Below are 15,564 nucleotides of genomic sequence, written 5' to 3'. Positions count from 1 at the left end.
ACTTTATCAATACAGGAGCTTTCTCGTTTACCATTAATAAAAAGAAAAAAATTCCCGTCACTGATCCGGAGTCAGTAGAATGAATCTATTGTTTGAAATCCAAACATATATAAAGATGCTAATACAACGCGATGTTATAATAAATCTGTTTGAATCAAAGGCGTTCCGGTGATTTCAATTCTTTAAATTTAGGTTGAGTAAGAGTTGATGGAACGTTATTTCTGTTAATAGTCCAAAAGTTAGGCTTGAACTGTCGCTAAAGCGTTGCGCGCGTTTCTTTATATAAAGCGTGGTTATTGGAGTGCGCAAACGGAGGAGGAGGAGGAGGAAGAAAGATGGACAGGGAGGAGGTGAGAAGCAGAGGATGGGTGTTAAAGGCCTACGCCCCACGCGGCAACCTCACCTCCGAACACCTTGAGCTGCGCGAGACCATCCTCGACGTCGGCTCTCTACCGGAAAACCACGTCGCCGTGAAGGCCCTCTGGATCTCCGTCGAGCCCTACCTCCGGGCCAAGATGTACGGCCGCGACGTCGGTCTCTGCGCTACACAGTGCCCCTTAAACCAGGTACGCCTGACCATGGCTCCCATGCCTGGTTTTCAACTTTGAGGTTTCCACCCGCAGCCTGGCCGCGCGCGCTACTTGGCTCCCTTCGCACAACCGTGGGGGCGCAGGCGCACGAGCCCATGTGGGTCTAATCCAGGCGAAGCCCAACCTAGTGGTGCCAGACCCTCGGGGCTCACAGCTCACTGGGTTCAGTTAGTCCAGCATCACTTGCCTCATTCCTTTGCTGTTTCTAGATATGCCCTTCCTGTCCTATTCCATTTACCTGCAGCAATGGCCTTTCACTTTCAGTCTGTACATGGCAGGTTGTGAAGTGGTATGGTATAGGGGAGGTGCTGAGATCCAATTCCCCAATCTACGGGAACGGAGACATAGTGCTGAACCCTTTCCTTTCGTTGTCGGAATATTCCGTGGCTCCGGCGGAGATTATACATAAAGTGGATTCGGATGCCGGAATTCCGCTTCACGAGTACCTCGGCACACTTGGTATGTAATGCAGGCTTGCCCGATCGGTTCGGATGTACCAACTTATCCGGAAAGGAGATAAAGTTCGAATGTTACGAATTTCATTCATGAATTCCCTTTTTCACTCATTCTGCGAAATTTGAAGCATTAAGCAATTCACCTGTTTGGTGGCAGACGAACTTGGTCAAATTTATATATCAAATTTCTTTGAGTCTTTCAAAGTAGTTTCTTGATCTAACTGCCTGGCTCTATCGAGTCTAGATGAGACAACAATGTGGACCAATTCCATTCTCTTGGATTTGAATTCAGTTGGACATTTTCGATCCCTTATCCCAGACGCTTTGTACCTCGACCTATCACAATATTTGAAGGTCCCACCATTGATGAGGAAAGGATAAAGACCTCAAATTTCAGTATGTCGTCTCCATCGAAGCGTCAATTCATGTTCATGCAGTCAGATCAATCGGAAAATGGCACTGGAAATTCTCCTTTTTGGTTGATTCTTAAGCTTTTACCACTCTTCACTTGACTGAGTAACTTGCGATGTCTATACATTGCACCTGACTAGTCTTGTTTTACTGAATTCCAGCAATGAACACTTCTCACTTGAATTATGCACTTATGACCTGTGAATGGGTGACAAGTTTTCCAGAAAATTTCAACTTTTCCTGCAGAGTTGTAGGGGTACAGTTGATGCTGTTGCTGACACTATGCATCAAACTTACAGAGTTTCTTTCTTTCTTTTGTGTTAAAGGGATCGCTGGTTTCTCAGCATGGGTGGGGGTGAATGAGGTTGGACAAGTGAAAGCTGGTGAAAACGTATTTATTTCGGCGGCAGCTGGAGGGGTTGGTATTATTGCTGGTCAGTTGGCCAAGATCAAAGGTTGCCGGGTCATCGGCAGTGCTGGGACAGATGAGAAGGTAACTTGTGCAGCTGTTCTTGTCGATTCCTGAAAGAAAATAAACAGAGGTTGTTTGTGACACATCCTTGTTAAACATAACGACCATGAAGATAACTTCATGCGTTGGTGAAGCGTGATTAGAAAAATTATGAAGTTTCAGTCTCCAGAAGCTATTTGGGAGCATACTTTCAATCTTCATCAGGTAGAGAAATGGCCAAATGATTGCCAAATAATTCATTAATTTGAGAGAGAAATCGCTGGGTTGAAGGGAAATTTGCTCGTGGGAAACCCCATTCATGATTAGAAAAAGAAGGCTTTTGTATTTCATCTTCTACAAAAGGCATGCAGTCTTTCAGTTTTAAAGTTTTGCGTATATATCTATTGTTTTCTAAACATTACCATAGGTTTCTATTTATTTTATGAAGTTATTTGTTTTACTTTGTTAATATGTTGTTAACATATTATGGCTTATGAGTGGTGAATCATAATTTTCATTATGTGTGATGAGTTTTTTAATAGAACACATTTTTCCTGCTTTTCATGATTTTTTTTGAATTTTGTCTATTTTTTCTGAATTTTCTTATTTTCTATGAATTAAAAAAAAAGTATGATACATTACAATATAGCGTATAGGTCGACCCAACCGATATGTGTTACAATACACCCCGACTGATAGGTGTTGCGATACAACTTTTTTAGAACATTGCATCCAAAATTCAGCAAGCATTCTGAAAACAACGATGCACATTCCATTGCCTGTAGCACCCTGTTCCTTGACGGTGCTATAGTTCATTTGAAGTTTTTATCTTTTCCTCATTGTGGCAAGGGTTAGGTAAATCATGCATTTTGACTTTTCATTTTCTCTTCATCAAGGCAAAGATAAAGCGAAGCTCTTTCTCCCTTTCTCTCCCTAGGTCAAGCTTCTGAAGGAAGAACTTGGATATGACGATGCATTCAACTACAAAAAGGAAAAGGACTTTGATGCAGCCTTAAGCAAGTAAGCTCCATTGTTAAGACATGAATGACTGAAGTTGATATGTTATAGGCACCTCACCTGCCAACAAGATTCTCAAGTTGTATACCGGTACAGGTTGAGTTTCTTACACATGATTCATCGACACATGCTTCTTTCTGAGTTTGGTTCTTGTACACAGTTATGGTCTCTCAGGAATTCGACGGGACTAAACTCTTAGAGATGCTGAAACCATGTTGGGGGGCTAGGTTTAAGTCTTAGCATCTCTCGTCTTGGAGCAGTAAATTTTGAATAGACTGTCACTGCATCCGTGCCTCGAACTCATTCCATCATTTTCTTCTTTCCAGACCCTGGCAGTCTGGGGTTAGCAGGAGCTGTAACTGAAGCTCGAATTATACTTAAGTCACTTTCTATCAGTTTACTCTTTGAATTTGTTAACATTATTCTAAATTTGTTATAATTTGTATTGAAGATATTTTCCAGATGGTATCGATGTATACTTGGACAATGTAGGGGGGAAGATGCTTGAAGCTGTACTAAACCACATAAATAATGGAGCTCGCATACCCATCTCTGGGATGGTCTCCCAATATACACAGGTATTGACCAAGCAATTTCCCTCGAGCTTGTTCTGTTTTAGGTGTTTTTAAACTGAGTTTCTTGTCGCAGGAAGACGCTTGGATACGCCTGTTCCTGTTTTTTCTATGATATTCTTTTGCTTCATTGCTTAATTCTTTGATTAATAAAATTGATGGGGCACGCTACTCCAGCTGGATGAGTTTGGATGCATCCGTGTGGAGTATCACCATGAGTGCATACGAAGTCCACTAGTTCTGTACTTCTATTAAGTGCAACCAGAAAGTTTTCTGATCATGTAATGTCTCTACTTCATTGAATACTGGCAGCCCACGTATCTTTCAGTACAAGGCAATTTTGATGATCTCAGAAAACACCTTCCCTGAACAGGAAACGTGTACGTGGGAACATATACGTGTATGGATTTGCTAAAACCTTTTGAAATACTTGTATTAGTTTTACATCTACTGGAGAACAAGAAAAGACATACTGTAAGCATGTCAATCCTAGACTAAAAGTTTCTGTTATGTGCCAAACAAAAAAGGATGGTAGTTTCCTTTTCATTGGAAAAAAAGCTCTTGGCTGAATGGGTCCCTGTGTAGTGTGTACCTAGACTTACTTAAAATTCTTCTCTAGGTTCCTGCACGAAGAGAAAGAAGCAGCGCATGGTGAGTATACAGTATACAGTTTCAGTAATGGTTAATTCTCCGCATTGACGAAGCTTCATGCTTCTTGAAAAGAAAAACGCTCAATTATATGTGTGGAATCATGGATAGAACATTATTCATGTCCTGAAGTAGAAACAATACTGTTAATCTGGAACCTATATTTTATGCTAGATTTAGCATGTAAGATGTTATTTTAGCAAGGGAACTGTGTTTTTAATGGCCATTCTTCTTTGACAGGTGTGGACAGAGCGGGATGGTGTGCGAAATTTATTAAATTTGGTTGGCAAGGAGGCGAAGATGCAAGGCTTCTTGATTAGGTCTTATCTCCATCTCCTGCCAGTTTTTACGGCCGAAATGATTGGCTATATGAAGCAAGGAAAACTGAAGACTAAACACAAAATATATGAGGGAATTGAATACCTCTTAGAGAGCCTGAATGCCATTTTTTCTGGTATTAATACTGGGAAAGTAGCTATCAAGGTCCTCTGAAATGATTTCTTTCTTTTATGTGTTTGCACTTACAGCGCTTCCAAGAACATAACTACAAATAAGATCTTAAACATGGTCAAAGTGCTCTCCATGTTCATGATCACATATTGTGGGGCAGGGAAGGCGGGAATTATGTTTGTACTTGTGATCTGGAAAAGGAGCAGTACAAGGAAAATTATTTTATGGTCCTGGGTGTATGGAACTACTAAAGTGGATATCATAGGTGCAGCTTTGTGTACCCAATGGATTTGTTCATCTGTTTTACTTTGTATCAACTAGATACTGTTACAGTTAGATTACGTCTACAAGGTTAACATACAAAAAATTTGGTCAATAGTTCCATACTTTCAATGGTTTCCCTGGAAAATAAGAAAAAAGGAAAAACACTCGTTAGTCAAGCTCCTTCTTAGCAGGGTCTCTAGGAGCAGGCAGCATCTATTCCAAATGAAATCCTAACCTTAGCTAAAATCCAAAATTTCGATTTAGAGATCCATTGGCAAATTAAACGTCAACTGAACCTCTGCATCGAAAACCATACTATGGAGTCCTCGTTAGCCGGATAGTAATATCATGAGAAAGAAATGAACCCTTGTTTCACTCTACCAGTATCAACCTGTACGATTAATAATATGATTTCCCACTTGGCATACAAAGTCTGCCCATAAAATGCACTATTTGATGCCCACAATGGCTATGCATACTTTGTTAAATGGGTTGGCTAAAACCTCCATATTGAAGAAGGTCTAGGGTTCAGTATTTGGAGCCCACATCCTCTGTTTCTGCAAGGCAACATCACTAAAGCTTTTCTAGATGAATTAGAATGGGTCGCCAGTGGCATAGAAAATATGCATCTTTCTTGTCCTCCAGTTCCATTTCAAACACCTCGGTTTGGACCCATCATTAGAATAGATGATGCTAAAATCGTGCTTAAAACCGGATCAGAGTGTCTGAATAAGCCATTTGGAGTTTTTTTCTTTCATTCTAAAATCAGGTTTATAACATGGGTTTGGTTTCATCTAAGCAATAAATTATGCCTGTGTATGGTAGCTCTCTGTTACCTCGTTGATAAAATGGTATGAGGAAATTAATCTGGTTTTAAGTTCAGTTAAGGGTAAAACCTGTTTGGGTAAAATTCCTTACCAATGTTTAATTAGTGAAGCAGCTAAATATTCTCACGCTTAATGTTGATTTGTTGCCAAACTACTGACCAATTTATGTAAAATTAAGCACTAGATTACTGATATCGGCCAGCCGATTTGGTTCAAAGTATAGGTCAACATATGTCTATCATTTTTCATGATTGAACTTATTTTAGAATATTAAGAAGAATATTATGTTCTTGAGAAGCATGCTTCTGGAATGCATGTCACACGAACTCCATGTTCTTGCTCTCGGTTGGCGGAACTAGAAACGTAACTAAGGGGCACAAATAGTTTAAGTTTTGGACTTTACTTAGAGATAAACAAATAAAAATTATGGAGGTATCGGGCAGTGTGGGCAATGGCCCTCCGGATTTTGAGGACATCGAAGGAAACAAGAAAAGGAACATCGAACGTCCCTTTGGGACAGGGGAAAGTGGAAAAGTGAACTTTCCACTCGGTCCTGCCGCTAATGTACGTAGAGATGGCATGGTCCGGACAAGTAGCCTTGCCACCACTGGTGGAGCTACGGAGACAGAGATCCACCAGCGATGCAGCTCTCTGGACAAATTAATGGCAGCACTGTTCCACCAATTGGTGACGATCTTCTAAGTGTTATTTGCATAGTAAGCTTGCCAATTTATGCAAGCAAACAAGCTTCTGAAATGATAAAAGCAAACGGAAAATCTGGACGTGGAAGGCAGGGAGACTCGGAGGTCATCGAACTTCTTTTCCGGTTGATGAGTTGTTTACTTCCGACTCATTCCGACGCACCCGGAAATGATAAAAGCAAGAAGAAAACTTGGTTTAGGAAGAAAGCCCGGCCCTTTCTTTCTCTGTCATTTCTTCAACTAGCAGGGCGCACAATCCGCCATAGAAGCAAACTCTGGCCATGAAGGCTCTGGCGCGGTATTTTCGCTTTCTTTGGCACTAAAAGAGTGCCAGAGCACTTGGTAACTGTCATTGTATTTAATCACATTACGCTGTGTTTTATCTCTTGACGGTCCTATTCAACTTTAAAAATGCATATCGATAACAACTGATGCTGAATAAAATTTTGGAAATGGTATCTGCTGATCGAGTTTCTGAATACATGTTGCAAGTTTTAGATTCAGTTTGCCCTTTTAGAACACCCACGTGAAAGCTAGAAGGGTTGTCAATGGAGAAGATTCAAATTGAATGAAGCCTTTTTATCATATTCATATCCGAATCTTTACATATTTGAATTCGTATACACATGAAAAAAAAAATCAATATGATCATAGTTGACTTGGATGTTTGTAGAATACAAAAACTACATAAATAAAAAGTAAAATGGATTATAAATCAGACTTTATTTACGAAAATTGCAACCTTGGATGCGAAACTCATGCTTTACATGATCGGAATCTCTCGATTCTTAGATGATGCCACATTGATTTGGGGAGTTTGTCACTCATCTGCCAACCGATTCCAAGGAGAGAGAGAGAGGGGGGAGGGAGAAGATGCAATTAATGTGATTAATTAAGGAAAATAACATATCCATCTTTGACCAATGTTCCTAAACTTCTTCATAAATATTTGAAGCTTGGAGAGATCATGTTCACAGGAAACTCATGATTCAACCATTTCACCATAAATGTCCTTCACTTGTTCCAGAGAGGAGTAATGGGCTGTCCCTTTAGTTGCGAGAGAGAAAGATGATGCAATTAATAATGTGATTAAGCAAAGAAAATAGCATGTCGAACTTTGACCAAGGATAATGAATTTCTTCATAAATATTTGAAGCTTGGAGAGATCATGTTTTCTCACAGGAAACGCATGATTCAGCGGCTGACTTACAGGCATGGTCCTTCTCCTGGTGCTCATATTTTGACGTGTATCTCTGAATAATTCAAATCCTACGTAACAGGCCTTAATATATACCAATTTGTGAAACATTTTGCCTTCTCCGACCATGTACACTCCCTCACCCGCTCTACCATAAGCGCTTACCCAAACTATACTTTCCCTTAATAGCTAAGTGTGTGTTTGATGAGTAACGTTATTTACTTCATTATGTATATAAGGTACACCATCAAACTCACACAAGGTACACCATCAAACTCACACAAGGTACACCATCAAACTCACACAAGTTAGAATCATCGAAGGAGTTGGTGCAACAGTCAGAACATGGGCTGGTAGGTGGTCTGTTTCTGTTTTAATCTCTCATGATATCAATCCTCTGTAGCGTAAAAGATGGCACCGATATATAAGCTGATGCATAGCGAGAATACCTCCCTAAAACACTAAAGCAACCTTTGACCCTAAGAAGATGGAGAAGGTAGGAAATTTCAGCCTTCATTCGAGCTGTGTGCTTCCTTCGGCTCACCAAAAAGAAAAAAAAAAGTTACCATAAACAACTTGTCTCCTTGAACTGCCAGCCATGGAAAAAGCCATCACGGTGGTGAGCACTCTTGGAAAAAACTTCTCCAGCTATCAAACACCCGACTGGCCGGTCTCAACAGCCCATAGAATACGTGCCGTCATGGATGCATGTCTGGTATTCATCCATCATCTTGAATCGTTTATAGACGCATTTATACGTTGTCAAGTTTCCGCTCATAACGTTGAACTTCTAAGCGAAACAAGTGAAATAAGTTGGGGGGCATTTGGATAACATTCTAAAATCAAGTTTTGGAGGCAAAACTTGATTTCACTTCTAAAACCAAATTTTTGGAGTGCTTGGATCCAACAAAACTGGGTTTTCCTCAAAACCCAATTTTGACAAAATCATGTTTTCCAAAAAAAAAAAATTGGAAAACCTAACCGCTGGGAAGTTCTTCATAAAAAACTGGGTTTGGGCTGTGTTACCCAGAAAAAAAAATCTTTGTTTTCAAAACTCATTAAAAAAAAAATCTGGTTTTCGTAAGACCAAATTCTCACAAAATTGAGTTACATAAAATTGAGTTACCACTTTATCACGTTAGTAATAGCTGCGCTTACTGTGTGTAAGAGAGGGATCAAACTGCATCAAGAGAACTGGGAGTTCCCAATCCTTGGCTTTTCTTTTTTTTCACTGTCACCAGAAGGAGTTCATGACTCTTTCATTTCAACTGCATACCTTGAACATTTCACGGAGGTGAATTTGGATCTACATTCCCATGTGCTGCCACAGATAGGCAATTACGGCTCCATTTTTGTGAGCAGTACTGCTCTTTATGCAGACCGGAGTCGGGTGTACGCTGGCACGTCTAGAAAGTCCATATAAGTTATTCCACTGCTCCAATAAATTCATGACAGAGATTTCCACTCTGACTTCCCGGAAAAAACCATTAATGTACGACGTCTTAAAAAGCATTTGAATCGGCCGACTCGAATCTACTCCGATTCAATTCAATTTGAAGCTTGGGGAGCTTAATACCGTGAATCTTGTCTCAGCTACCAGTTTCCAAATTAACAGAGCCTCAAAAATTTGGCGTTGCTTCTTGATAACCAGCTTTCATGGAGGTCATTTTCACGTCGTTGAAAGGCTGGCTACAAGACACCATTCTTTTGTGCACGATACCTTCTCTTCATATCAATTGACGTCGGGGAAACTCTTTCCTTTAAACCAACCAAACAGGTGAAGGATGAGAATAAAGTGAAGACGTTCGAGTCCTCCTTATGGAGAGTTCATGCTAGAAGGCCGTACCACTTCTCGTCTTCTCATGCCGTGCCTTTTGTTTTAATTCCATTCAATGCGCTTACCCAAAAAGTATGGGCATTGCCCTCTCATGAAGGTGGTCCTAATGTTTTATATATATATATATATATATATATAGAGAGAGAGAGAGAGAGAGAGAGAGAGCTTAGACGCGCACATTAAATTCAGTGAACTATACATCCAATTGAAGTTCACAGTTTTTTTGTGTCATAGAGTTGTTGATCATTATAGAAAACCTAGATTTAAGATTATAAACTAGCCTTTCTAGAAGTTTAAAATTGGAAGACCATATATATATATATATATATATATGAAATGTGGTTGTGGTGATTTAACTTCTGTTCTTGCCTTTTTAGCAGTTTAAAACTGGTACACTACCAACATTTAAACCTTTTGTCTCCAAAGGATGATTATTCACACGAACAATGAAATGCAAAGAAAAGAGTTTGAAATTGTGGTTTCAATTGGGACCGACCCACCATCTTATAGATTAAGAATCTTGGTGCATGTAACCTGACCTGATCCCCAAAGAAAACGCAGTTGTTGAAGAAGCCAATGTAACTCTTTGTTTTTCCACCGTTGCCATACATGAAAGTTGAGTCCCCGTAATCTTTCTAGATTATTCTTAAACAATCTCCATTTCAGGAAGGGAGAGACATTGATTGGTGAAATCTAAAAATTTATATCCTACGTTGTACTGAAGGTGATCATCTCAAATTTCTTGAACTAACTATCCCCATGTTCAGGAATTATGGATCATTAATTGGTCACTGTGTATGCTCTGTGTGTGTGTGTGTGAGAGAGAGAGAGAGAGAGAGAGAGAGAGGAAAAGCATTAATGGAAAAACATCTTGCTGGCAATTCAAACAGAAGTGCCGACACCGGAAGGCAACGGTTGGAAGAACTCCTAACTTGCATTAATTTGTGCAGCTACCTATCAGTTCTCATTTGCTAATGCCTTTTGTGAAGAGGATGATGCAGGTTGCACACAAAAGAGAGAGAGAGAGAGAGAGAGAAAGCGAAGACAGATTTATAGAAGAGATCGGTGCGGGAAGAAACAACCAAATTCAAGCCTGTTGTACCTGCGGTAGTTGCTTCTCATAAATTTATGCCGCCAAGAAAGTAGTGCTCATAAATGTAAAAATGGGGAGCCATTATCGCTCAACCCCCTTATTTCTATGTGCTCGTTTCACTGCTAGCTACCCATTAAAGTTACAAACTTCCAACACAAAAGAGAATAAATTCTATCACGAATTATGCATGACAGATAACAAAACAGTTAGCAGAGATCCATATTTTGTGATGTATTTCTTCTTGTTACCAAGTAAAATTAAATCTACAAAACAAGAACATGTAGCTGGCAGGCTCGATCGAAAGGTATGGACCACTGTTGCAGGAATCGATCAGCTTCAATCTCCAGAATCGTCCGAGCAGAAAGCACATGATTGATGTGGTGGAGGAGGCAGTACAGGAGCTCCTTGACTCAACAGTTTCTTTGAATTGAATAGGTAAAATCAGACTGAACGAGACCGATGTTATCCTGAATCGATTCTCCGAATCTTTTTTTATTACACTCCAACAAAAGCAGTTGAAATTGACGTCTTCAGTTGGCCCTCATCGAGAAAAAAGTAAAATTGGTCCGATTCAAAATGGTTTGATTTCATGGCGATACCTTCCGTTAAATCAAAGGAGTTGTCATGTTGTGGATCGATCTCAGCCACAATTGCATGATGATGATCGTGCTCGTGACCATGATCCGGCGGCCGGAGCAAGATAGAAGAAATTGTCCGTCTGCTATACTTTTCGATTGAAACCAAGCTATTAACAAGCGTCAATCACGACATGGGAAGAAAGAGCAAAGAGATTTCAAAATAATCGCAGATGAAAGACATTAAAATTTGGTGAGTTATCACAGCAAACAAGAGAGAGAGAGAGAGAGAGGAGGAGAGGGGGGGGGGAGGGGGAGAGAGGAACGGTTTTACCTGAAGGGCTGGGGAAGATGCAGCTAACAGATCGTGCAGCAGGAGATATTGACGCGGCTCAATCCGATCACAGAGCTATAAACTCTATAGCCGTGCCATCAGATTGAGGCACGTCAATACCTCCTCCTAATGCAATAGTTTATTGCAACCCAAATCCTCACCGGATTCCAGCAACCCTACGAATTCCACATCCGCAGTTGTAAAAGGTAGAAGGAAAAATGATTGTTACCTCCAAAATTCTATGAACATGCAGATAAACCGCACCAGCAGTGATGGGGGCAAAAAGCTCAAACTCAAAAGTTTTCCTTAACTAACTCATCCCCACAGAGAGCGAGAGAGAAAGAGAGAGAGAGGAGGTTGATCAATGATCTTGCATCCCAACTTACATAAGAAATTAAGGTAAAGGATGGGAGCACGGAGAGGTCAGAAGCAGTGGTTTTCTCACTGCAATTAAAGTTGCACCACCAAGAAGAGTCTCGAGCAGCTGTGACTGAATGCCTTTTGGCAGAAGGATCTTCCAATTCTCAGCTTGTGACTCATCCCCCTCTCTAGTTCAAGGGCACTTGGCTTGTGGACAAGCAACACACCAAATAAACAAGTCCAGAGGGTTTATATAGCAACTGTGGGCTGCAATCCAGCGAAGAACCTCCAAAAGTTAGACGCTCTGTAATTAGCGGGCACCTCTCGTCCTTTCACTCGCCGCAGTAAATAGAGGTTACTCAGAATTAAAGCTTGTATGGAGCTCAATGCCAAGCAAGCGAGAATATATGACACCGACTCCATGGGCTTGGGGTCGATGTTATTCAATCACTAGCAAACAAACTGTTAATTCTGCAGGGAAATAAAGTCTAAGAGATGCAGATGGCAACTTATTTATTGTGAATTTATTCCGTCACCAGCGCTATATATAGATTATAGACCGTAAAAGTATGGCCATGGATCTCATGACCTGAAAATTCAAAACAATGGTCGTCGGAAAAAGTGTCGGCCTCGGAAAACACGGCCGTCCGGGGTTCTCTGATCAATAAGATAAAGCTACTTATCGATGTCACGAAGTTAAGGGGAGGTTCGGGATATAATTTCCATTAATTTGGTAATACAGATGGAAGAAAAAATGCATATTGCTCCATTGTGCTAAGAGCCGACACCTCTTGAATGCTAAAAAAAATTGCATTTTCGTGTCTCAGATATCTACCAAAAGGTTATGTAACGTTAGTTGTGAAGCACAAGGGCCTACCCACCTCGGAATCTAGTGATGGGTTCATATGGACGCCTTCGGGACATTTGACTCCAAGATCAAAAGAAGACAATCTGATAATTACAGTGTACTGTCCGATCAAACTCATCGGACGTCGTCTGTCGGTCTGCAGAGTTAGGTCTTCACCAACCAAGTTCCTCTTGCACACATATATATAAAACCAAATAGGTGTCTCTAGGTTCCACCGTCTTACTAATGGTTGGAAGAACAGTAAACCTCTGGTTCTCTCTCTAAAAATAGTATGATCGTGTGGTGTTAGATGGAGGACATTAATGAGTCGGAAGAAGAAATTAAACCAACTTTCTCACCCATTCTGTTCGAGAATTTATTTTCCCTGACATTCCCACGCCTCAGCGTTCTTGATTAGTGACTGTCTGCATTCGCATGCACCTCCGCAGCTTCCTGCTTGCTCCCCTATGCCCTCCTTTTCGTCCCTCATTTCTTTACTAAATTTCGGTTAAGCTTCTTATATCCTGCTTTGATCACGCCCCACACTTACTCTACTCGTACCTTTTGGTCGCCAGAATATGCGTTTCACCTACTCTCTCTCTCTCTTTCTCTTTTATCTGCTGACAGAAGCACACCAACAACTCTCTTTTCTGTAGTGATCAGTTCGCTTTTCCCCTCGGTTTTCCTTCGTTTCTCGCAATAATTCTCAGAAAGAACCAAGAGAAGTATGGTTGGTCTCTCGGGCCAACCATCTCACCGACTCATATTCAAACAATTAACTCAAAGGGGACCTCGCGCCACGCCGGATTCCATTTAATTAATGCCTTCTTCTCTCTCTAGTTGGACCCTTGCCATTACTGCCATTATGGCCATTGTTTCTGCTTCTTGGGTACATCCAATTAAATTTGCCATTTATTCCTAACCTGTCCGATTCCCTTCCTGACACTGAAGCATGCTTGTACTGAGTACCACTGAGTGACAAATTCACAGGCCCCGCCCTTCCCTCCTCCCCTTCAAATTTTAAGTTCTTTTACATTTCACCGGGACAGCTCTGCCGCCCGGTTTTTGAAGCTCCCACTGCTCCGATTGGAATCTTTGGCAGAGCAGGGGAAATGGCTGAGCGGTCAGTCGCTTTTTAGCCTCCAATAAAAGCCCCGCACCCCTTGTCTTTAATGGTGGCCTCCAACCTCCCAACTGCTGCTGTCAACGACCACCTGACCCTCGAAAATTTCAGAAGAAAAGATGGAAAGGGAAGAAAGGAACAATCTGCTGTAGCAGCAGGACATTATAGAAAGCTCTTTGGAGAGTGCAGCAGCCCATGGGTTGCATTCTGGTTTCTGTGTTAAGTGATCAAGAGGCTGTGAATACAATGGTGATATACACTATTTTGGAAGAAGCATTAGATTTTGTGTTCTCTACCGTGAGCTGATTCACCAGGAATAGGGTTCTGGCTTTTAACAATCAGGAAACGGACCAAGGGAAAGTCGCTTTTCTATGGTGGGTATCTGAGACTCTCCCTTTCTCTCTTTTATATATATATATATATATATATATATATATATATATATATATATAGTTTTTAGAGTCACATTTCCATTTAATAAGAGCTGATCAATCCTTCGTAATGAAAAAACAAAAAGATGAGTATTTTCACAATCTACCATTAGTTTTCATTTTTATATTATGTTTTTTTCTCAACCGTCCCTTTGCATGGAAGGCCCGATTAAATGGCCGGCACCCTTGCCCCACCTTATGTCTGCCCTTATATTATAAGAGGTGAAATTCTCTATGCATTCTGCGCTCCTATGGATGACTAAAATTAAAAAATTTATAACTAAAAAAAATTACTACATGAATATTACTTAGAGCTTATGGTGAGCCGATAGCTTTAGTGATGATTTATGTTTTTTTTTTTTGTTGACAAATTTTTAAATTTTAACCATTTTGAGCATCTCCTATCTCTCTCTCTTCTCATATATATATATATATATTCAAAGATTGGCTGACCTACTCTTTTGACTACTTTTTAGGTAGCGCAAATGTCCAAAAGTTAGAAAAATCACGAAAATTTCCAGTACGGAGGGCATTCCATAGGAGTTGTAATTTATCTTAGCTAGTCGTTATTTTCTTGTTCAATTCTTACGTTTGGCCGGCGCGCTGCATTAGTATATCAAACTCCTATGATTTGTTTTTTCTGTCTTTTTCCTTTATGAAATCACCTAACAACGGCAACCCAATGATATTCAGCAGGAACACCTGGCTGTACATCATATATGATTAAAAAATCTACTAGAAAGTAGAAAGTCGTTAGCTACTTCATTTCATCGATCTTCTTGTTTTATTTGCTTTCATAATCATGAAGAACCTTATAGGAGAAAGTATAGACAATATTCATGATTGTACACGTCCAGTTTCTGCATGCCTGTGGCTTAAATACAATTATTTCTCTTAAATCATACCAACCAGAGTTATAAAAGTCGGCCTGATAATTGCATCCGCCCGTGCAAGGAGGCCACTTGTCGTATACATTTCATTTAACTTTATGTTTTTTAAAATACGTTCAATTGTTTTCTAGGTTTTTGTTACTTTATAGTTTTATATTTAATTTAGAAAATGTACTTAACATTTTTTTTTTGTTCCGGATTGGTTATTGTAATTAACTATTCCTTTTTGGGGATTGGTTACCGATTCATCTGAATTGCCGAATCAGCCGAACCACTAAGACAACAGCTTCAAGTATGCAGATTTTATACAAATTTTTCAGAACATAGGTAGACCCATGATGCATCTACCGCACTGCTACAATTTGCAGTCGAGAAAAGTAACTGCTCACAAGAATCAAACTGAGGATAATTATGTTGCAACCTAAAATGTATTTAAAAACTAAAAGAATGAACCAATCATTGATATATTTATAATACTATCCATTTAAAA

At 40.1% G+C, this 15,564-nt stretch overlaps 1 protein-coding gene and 1 long non-coding RNA gene across 2 annotated transcripts; one reads left to right on the top strand and one right to left on the bottom strand.

Annotated features, from left to right (window-relative positions):
- The first annotated feature begins 294 nt into the window (after positions 1-294).
- On the top strand, positions 295-4,911 carry LOC116248714 (2-alkenal reductase (NADP(+)-dependent)-like). The gene is made up of 6 exons (XM_031621667.2): positions 295-566; positions 869-1,049; positions 1,783-1,949; positions 2,845-2,927; positions 3,376-3,502; positions 4,385-4,911. Exons 1-6 carry the CDS (start codon positions 336-338, stop codon positions 4,634-4,636), a joined length of 1,041 nt encoding a protein of 346 aa, XP_031477527.1. The 5' UTR covers positions 295-335; the 3' UTR covers positions 4,637-4,911.
- A 5,668-nt stretch (positions 4,912-10,579) lies between these two features.
- LOC126410487 (uncharacterized) lies at positions 10,580-12,194 on the bottom strand. Its single transcript, XR_007574546.1, has 2 exons — positions 11,810-12,194; positions 10,580-11,599 (listed from the first exon to the last, which is right to left on the bottom strand). It is a non-coding gene; the product is annotated as an uncharacterized LOC126410487 (long non-coding RNA).
- Positions 12,195-15,564: the final 3,370 nt, after the last annotated feature.

Source organism: Nymphaea colorata, chromosome 1, assembly GCF_008831285.2.
Source record: "Nymphaea colorata isolate Beijing-Zhang1983 chromosome 1, ASM883128v2, whole genome shotgun sequence".
NCBI classification, from domain to species: Eukaryota; Viridiplantae; Streptophyta; class Magnoliopsida; order Nymphaeales; family Nymphaeaceae; genus Nymphaea; species Nymphaea colorata.
This window is presented reverse-complemented; position numbering and strand designations above follow the sequence as displayed.

Bases quoted from the DNA above. Each gene is read 5' to 3' on its own strand.
- LOC116248714 (XM_031621667.2), top strand. From the start codon at position 336: ATGGACAGGGAGGAGGTGAGAAGCAGAGGATGGGTGTTAAAGGCCTAC. The intron at 567-868 runs GTACGCCTGACC...TGTACATGGCAG, and splicing joins CACAGTGCCCCTTAAACCAG to GTTGTGAAGTGGTATGGTAT. The intron at 1,950-2,844 runs GTAACTTGTGCA...TTCTCTCCCTAG, and splicing joins GTGCTGGGACAGATGAGAAG to GTCAAGCTTCTGAAGGAAGA.